At 35.8% G+C, this 7,500-nt stretch overlaps 2 protein-coding genes and 1 pseudogene across 2 annotated transcripts; all 3 read left to right on the plus strand.

Moving 5' to 3' along the window:
- Positions 1 to 753: 753 nt before the first annotated feature.
- Positions 754 to 2,190, plus strand: LOC137636280 (uncharacterized). The gene has a single exon (XM_068368706.1). The coding sequence runs from the start codon at positions 838 to 840 to the stop codon at positions 2,173 to 2,175; it is 1,338 nt and encodes a 445-aa protein (XP_068224807.1). The 5' UTR covers positions 754 to 837; the 3' UTR covers positions 2,176 to 2,190.
- Positions 2,191 to 2,415: 225 nt separating this feature from the next.
- LOC137636281 (uncharacterized) lies at positions 2,416 to 3,555 on the plus strand. Its single transcript, XM_068368708.1, has one exon. The coding sequence runs from the start codon at positions 2,425 to 2,427 to the stop codon at positions 3,553 to 3,555; it is 1,131 nt and encodes a 376-aa protein (XP_068224809.1). The 5' UTR covers positions 2,416 to 2,424.
- Positions 3,505 to 7,500, plus strand: part of LOC137636279 (uncharacterized) — a 4,093-nt pseudogene continuing 97 nt past the window's right edge.

A 7,500-nucleotide genomic window follows, 5' to 3' on the forward strand; every position in this document is an offset into this window, starting at 1 on the left:
ATCGTCTGACCACCTTATACTACTCAAGAGCTCAAATAGAAGACTACCATCAACACCTCTACCTTCGTCACTGCTTTTCTATGGACCTAAGAGACTGGCTATATGTTGAGGTAAGGTTTGCATTAAGTACGATGCATTTGCTTAGTGAACTTTCAACTATAGTTACGGTTTTATAACCTTTTGTCTTGCAACCAAACTCATATATATATATAATAAAGTCTGAAGGGTCTCCTTTTAAGTTTTAAATTTGATTTTGACATTTATATTAGGATATTCAAATCGGTTATTGATCTAGGTTTTGTATTTTCCATAGGTTAATATTAAAAGTTCGTTTGTTTTGTAAGATTTCGCATATATGCACATTGTTATGTTTGTAGCCCCTGACGTTTCCAATTTATAATGTTTCATGCTATGGGTTACAGATCCTTCGGATGTTTCGAAAATTGAGGGGTAATAGTGCGGACCAAATGCAGGTTCTCTGGCGGAGAGAGAGAAAGTCCACGCTAAGTTTGTCCGAGATTTGAACTGATCAGGATCACCATATTCGCCAGTCATTCTTCGGATTGTAAATTGTCATAAATTTACCGTTTAATTCTAAATTAAATTAATTTTTTTATGACTTATAATTTTGCTTCTCCTTAATTTATGCTACATTGCCCTCTCATAAAATGCTTTTCGAAAATGGCGACGAGGATGGGATTGATTGCGAGGTTCATTATTGCCTTGAGTATGTTTTTTCTTGAATTTCCGTGAGTTGGTTACGTTCCAGAGTCCCGTATCTTAATATTTCACTGTATTGCTTTAAGTTTTAAATTTGTTCGTTAAATTCTTAGAAAAATGCCGCCGAAGAGCATTTCGCGCAGTTTTCGTTCAGCCCTTAGGCAACAAGTTACCAAGAAGTGTAATTTCATAGAAAGGTTTGTTTCTTCGATGTCTGTAAGCGATGCTAACGAGCATATGAACATGTTGGTTGACCTTAAAGAAAAACTTGACAAAGTGAATAACGAGGTTTTGAAGGAAATTTGGGATAGCGCAGATAAAGACGACAACGGCGATGAATTGGTGAGTAAGGAAATGGATACTTGGTTCGTTTATGACGATCGTTTGAGTAAGTGTCTCTCTCTCCTTAAGACCGCGGTGTCACTTTCGCCCGGAAACCTTTCCGATCGTTCGCGTTCTGAAATTTCACAGCTTAAATTACCTGAACTACCTTTACCGACATTTGGTAATCGAGAAGGTGAAGATATTTCGAAGTTTTTGCGAGAGTTCGAAGCAACTATTGATAAGTATGATCTTAGTACTCACGTTAAATTTACTCTTCTTACGAGACAGCTTTCAGGTGACTCGCTTAAACTGGTAAACTCATTAGATTGTAGCAACCGTTCGTATGAAGAAGCTAAGAAATTATTACAGAAAGCGTTTGCAGATACTTTGTCTCAACAATATAGGGTTATTAAGCAGTTATCGGAGTTGAAGCTAACGTATCAGAGTGATCCGTATGACTTTATCAGTAATATGAAAATAATTTGTAATCAATTTGAGGCTTTAAGCATAGATCAAAACATAGTTTTACAGTATTTCATATGGAATGGGTTTAATGACTGTTTCAAGAATCAGTTAATGCATATTACTGGCTCGAATAAGCCCTCGTTGCAGCAAATAGATGAACATATCTTTACTGCTTTGGAAAGATATAGAAACATATCCAAGAAATTTAATGTGAAACAAGGTAATCTGGAAAAAAAGGTTGTGGCCAACTCAAATTGTTTAGCTTCTGCCGTTGTTAATGTTGAGAAGTCTAAAGTTAAAGAATGTTCTCTATGTTTAGCAGACAATAAAGGAGACATTGATCACCCAACTTTTAAGTGTTCAGTTTATGTAACTCCACAGAGTAAAATTGAAAAACTAAAACAATTGAATTTTTGTACAAACTGTACTTACGATTCTCATAAAACTTCAGATTGCAGGTTTAAATTTAACCGAAAATGTAAACATTGTAACAAGTGGCATTTCAGCTATCTTTGTAAATTTCGTAAAGACCCAAAAAGTACTGCTAATAACCTTAAGAATGATTCAGATAACCAAGAAGTGACTAATCAAACGGCAAAGGGGAATTGTAAAGAGAAATCGAACTCTAATTCTGTTGTTTCTAATTTAACTTGGTCTGATTTATGAGTTTTAAGAATCTCTTGTAACCCGGTGACTGCTATGCCTTCCTTTTCACTGAATGACAATGGGGATCGAGGTATAAAGGATTCAGGAAGTCAAGTAACTTTCGTTGAGGAAGACTGGGCTAAGAGTATGCAGTTTGAAGTTGTTGATCCGAATTATTCTTTAGTGGTGAATGGTATTAATTCTTCAAAGCCGTTAGCCACTGTAGTATAAAAGGTAAAGTTGAATGATGATTATTTTACTGCTATTGCCATGAAGTCTATTAATTTGAAATTAGTTTTGCCAGGTATCTCTGAAGTAGCTCATGTATTTAAGGATAAGGGCTATGTATTAGCCGACAAAACTTTGCATATGTCTGGGGACAAAGTTGAAGATATAAAATTACTCTTGGGAAATGATAACTCTCATTTAGTACCACAGAAGGATGTGCTGTTTGGAGGTAGTTCTGAAGTGATTCCCTCTGTTTACTTAGAATCACCCTTAGGAGTGATGCTTGTAGGTGACATTGAAAGGTATAAGCAAAATCTAGCTCTATTACCAGACCGGATAAAGCATTCTTCTGAAGTTTGTGCAAAGGGTGAGGGTCCCCTTGAAGTTGGTAGTAATTTGGATATGGATGGATTGTTCTTAGATTCGGTAGAGGAATTTAAGTTTCCTGCTTGTGCTAATATTTCTGTTTTAAATAAGGGTCAGATTGTTGAAGCTGAACTTGAGAGAGCAGCAGAAGAAATTCTTTCCTCAAAGGCAGAAAGTGTTTCGTACAGTGATTCTAACGTATATGACGAAAACTTCACTGAGGAGAACAGGAAAGTTGTAGAATTTGCTTTAGAAAATACAGTTAGAGATAGTGATGGAAGGTTAATTATGCCTCTGTTATGGAATGGGAAAGTAGCTCATTTGCTTGGTAAGAATCAAAATCTGTCAAAAGCAATATTAAAATCAAATTTTAAAAAATTTAGCAAAAAGGATAATACTTTTCAAATGATTGATGAGGTTTTTAAAGAACAGGAACAGCTAGGCATTATAGAGAGAGTAACTAACTTGGAGCAATTCTTGGAGGAAAACCCCCAACATAGCTTTCTGCCGCACATGCCAGTGTTCAAGATGGACCGAGAGTCAACAAAATGCCGTAATGTATTTTTGTCCAATTTGTGTGAATCTGACAAAGATAAACCTTTAACTCTATCTCATAATCAAACAATTTTTGCTGGTCCTTGTTTGAATAAGAAAATTTCTACTTCTATTTTACAGCTAAGATTTAATGAAAAATTGTTATGTTTTGATATAAAAAAGGCATTTCTGATGATTAAGTTGGTGCCTCAGATCAAAGTAGGTTACTCTTTTATTGGTATAGAAACGTATGTAAAAAGGACTATTCCTTAATTGTTTATAAACATTGCAGACTTCCATTTGGTTTGCCATGTAGTCCAACTTTATTAATGTTAGCACTTTATAAAATTTTGATGTTGGATGTCCAAGGTGACAATATTGATGTAAAGGAATTGAAGACAGAGTTATATAACTTAGCTTACATGGATAACTTGGCTTACACGACCAATGATATAGACAGGTTGAAATGGGCTTATGAGAAACTTGACAGTATATTTTCTCCCTATAAATTAGAATTGCAGCAATTCATAACCAATGATGACTCTCTGCAGCAACAGGTAGATAAAGATAAGGAAAAGACTCCTACAAAAGTAAAATTGCTTGGTTTGCTTTAGGACAGAAACATTGATATTCTTTCGGCAAGCAAGTTGGTACTTGATAAGGATGCAACGACCAAAAGACAAATTTTAAGTTCTATTGCAGCCAATTTTGATGTGTTCTCATTTTATGGTCCTTTATTAAACAGGGCTAGATTATTTATGCACTCGCTACAATGCAGGAAAGAAGTTGGATGGGACGATAGACTCTCTGGTGAGGAGCTACGAGAATGGTCTAATATTTGCAAGCAAGTAAATGGTGTTCCTGAAATTGCAGTGAAGAGATTTGTTGGTCGCAGGAATGATCCTTTCCAAATTATTGCTTTTTGTGATTCTAGCAAGCTTATATATGGAGTTGTGCTCTTTATCAAGAACTTGCGAACAAAGGAGGTAAGTTTCCTTCTGTCAAAAAATAGAATAATTGGACGCCAGTTAGAGCTAAAGTCTATCCCTTCTCTTGAATTTCAATCTCTCTTGCTTGGTACGGAAACTATTGTTGACATTTATAAGGAACTTAGTGGTTCAGAGTGTGTCTCCCCCATAAACATTACAAAATTGGTAGTTTTCTCAGATAGTGCAGTTGCACTGAATTGGTTAAATTCTCGAACAAATAGGTTTGATAAATTAAAAAAACTAAGTATTTTTGTTATGAATAGGTTGCAAAGAATAGAGAATCTATGTGAAACGGTCCATGTGACTTTCAAATTTTGTGCAGGTATGATAAATCCTGCAGATTGTACTACCAGGTCATTGTCATATAAGAGGTTGATAAAATCAAATTTCTTCACAGGACCTGATACTATTCATGATATCTTGGAAGATGACAGTTTGGATGTAACGATCCCAAATCCTTTAACCAATGTACTTGAAGTTTCAGAAGGCCACTGTGAGATAGGGAGTGTGACTGAGCCAGAGATGGGAGGCATTTTGAATTCTACAGTTGGAAATTCAGATTGGCTTCATTTGATTTCGGTCTACAAACATGTACTGACATTCATAAACAATGTCAAACGGAAGTTAAAGAACAAATCCGGCAAGTATGACCATTTTGAGGTTTTCAGTAATTATGAAATTTCTTTGAATGCATGGCAACTGATGATTTTGCAAGATCAACGCCAAAATTTTCTGGATGTTTTTAAATATTTCAGAGAAAGGAACCCTAAAATTAGGGATATGCCTAACATAGTAAGTCAACTAAATTTATTCATTGAAAAGAAATCTGGTTTACTAAGAGTTAAAAGTAAATTTCATAAGTGGAGAGACGGTAGTTATGTATTCCCCATTCTTTTGGCCAAAAACAGTAAATTGACTGAAGAAATTATTAGAAATTTTCATGTTAAGTTAGCTCATTCTGGAATATATGCCACATTATCTGAGGCTAGGAAACAGTTTTGGATTCCTTGCAGTTTTTCTACTGTAAAGAAAGTCTTGAAAACTTGTGTTCACTGCCGTAGATTTAACGGTAGAACTATAAAGTTAAACCAGTCCCCTTATAGAGAATTTAGGGTTTCTCCTCCAACAATACCTTACAGGTATATTTTCATTGACTATTTTGGACCTTACTGGGTATATTGGATGGGTAAGAAATCAAAGGTATGGATATTATGTATCACCTGTTTATGGTCCAGAGCCATAAATCTTAAGGTTTGTGTAGACCTTTCGGTGATATCCTTTTTGCGAGCACTTCAGCTCCATTGTTTCGAGTTTGGGGTGCCTGAACTCTGTTTAAGTGACCAAGGTTCACAGCTAACTTCAGGTGCTAGAACCGTTGAGAATTTTTTAAGTGATAAGGATACACAATCCTATTTCAGGGAGAACAACATAAAACCTTTGAGCTTTCAGCAGTACTATAAAGGCCACAGTGAACTTGGATCTTTAGTGGAATCTTGTGTTAAGATGGTCAAAAGGCTTATTGAAGGCTCTATTCGGAATATGGTCCTCGAATATTTAGATTTTGACTTTGCTGTACAAAATATTGTACATATAGTAAACCGTCGACCAATTGCCTTTAAAGAATATTTGCGAAACTATGATGGGACTGAACCTGTACCATCTCCTATAACTCCAGAGATTTTAGTTAAAGGTCATGAATTGAATTCCTTAAATATTATTCCCCATTTACATCCTTTACCTAGGGCAGATGATACTTGGGTTCCTGATATATCTCCCATTTCCCATGTGAAGGACAGCCACAGGAAGTTACGAAAGGCTAGGGAAAGTATAATAGAGATATATAATAAAGAATTTGTTGTGCAGCTGGTGAATCAAGCCACTGACAAACGCAGTAGATACCAACCTGTTAATCATAAACTATTAGAAGTTGGAGACATTGTTCTCATTAAAGAACCCCTTCTTAAACCTACTAATTTTCCAATGGGTATTGTCAAAGAGATAAAACTGAACTCTTTAGGTGAAGTAACGGGTGCAACAGTACTCAAAGGAAAAAGTAAGGAAGAGACTAAAAGGCACGTTTCATCCTTGATTCCATTGCTCTATAAACGGGAATATGAGGCTAAATTTAACGATAAAGCACAATCGCCATGTGAGGATAAACTGAGCAAGGAAGATGAGGTTAAGGAGAGACCCAAGAGGCGAGCTGCCATGATTGGGAAAGATAAGGTAAAGAAACTATTGGATGACAGTCTAGCGTGATCTTTGATCGCTATATTGTAATTCAATTTTTTCCTAGAAAAATTGAATCCCCTCGCGGGAGTGTAGAAAAATGCACATTCGTGTGCATTTAATTTTTTGTATATTATATGAATTGTTTGGTTGTGGTAAATTTCTTATGTTTAAATTGTTTGCTCGGGAGTGGTTTGGTTCTTTTATTTTGAAAAAGCAAATGCATCTACTTAGCATATCTTAAACTACCTCTTGGGACATTTTTAAAGCAAGAAACAAGCCATTCTTGAGCGATGTATTTTAAGTTTTACCAGGTTGTTCGCTGCTGGACACAAGACTGGGAAAACCGTTGTCGGTGGTGAATGATCTGAAGAAGGCAGTATGAAGAGGCCAGCGTAAGAAGCGCAGCAAGGCAGTCTTCTCCTGAATTTGAATTAATTTTTTGGCAGCCAAGGACAATGGCTGTCATTCATTAGTGTAAGATCGGTGGCTCTGGACTTAGCCGCTCATGGATCACGTCATCGTCTGACCACCTTATACTACTCAAGAGCTCAAATAGAAGACTACCATCAACACCTCTACCTTCGTCACTGCTTTTCTATGGACCTAAGAGACTGGCTATATGTTGAGGTAAGGTTTGCATTAAGTACGATGCATTTGCTTAGTGAACTTTCAACTATAGTTACGGTTTTATAACCTTTTGTCTTGCAACCAAACTCATATATATATATAATAAAGTCTGAAGGGTCTCCTTTTAAGTTTTAAATTTGATTTTGACATTTATATTAGGATATTCAAATCGTTTATTGATCTAGGTTTTGTATTTACCATAGGTTAATATTAAAAGTTCGTTTGTTTTGTAAGATTTCGCATATATGCACATTGTCATGTTTGTAGCCCCTGACGTTTCCAATTTATAATGTTTCATGCTATGGGTTACAGATCCTTCGGATGTTTCGAAAATTGAGGGGTAATAGTGCGGACCAAATGCAGGTTCTCT

This window comes from Palaemon carinicauda, unplaced genomic scaffold (genome assembly GCF_036898095.1).
Source record: "Palaemon carinicauda isolate YSFRI2023 unplaced genomic scaffold, ASM3689809v2 scaffold2667, whole genome shotgun sequence".
Classification (NCBI taxonomy): Eukaryota; Metazoa; Arthropoda; class Malacostraca; order Decapoda; family Palaemonidae; genus Palaemon; species Palaemon carinicauda.

Bases quoted from the DNA above. Each gene is read 5' to 3' on its own strand.
- LOC137636280 (XM_068368706.1), top strand. From the start codon at position 838: ATGCCGCCGAAGAGCATTTCGCGCAGTTTTCGTTCAGCCCTTAGGCAA.
- LOC137636281 (XM_068368708.1), top strand. From the start codon at position 2,425: ATGAAGTCTATTAATTTGAAATTAGTTTTGCCAGGTATCTCTGAAGTA.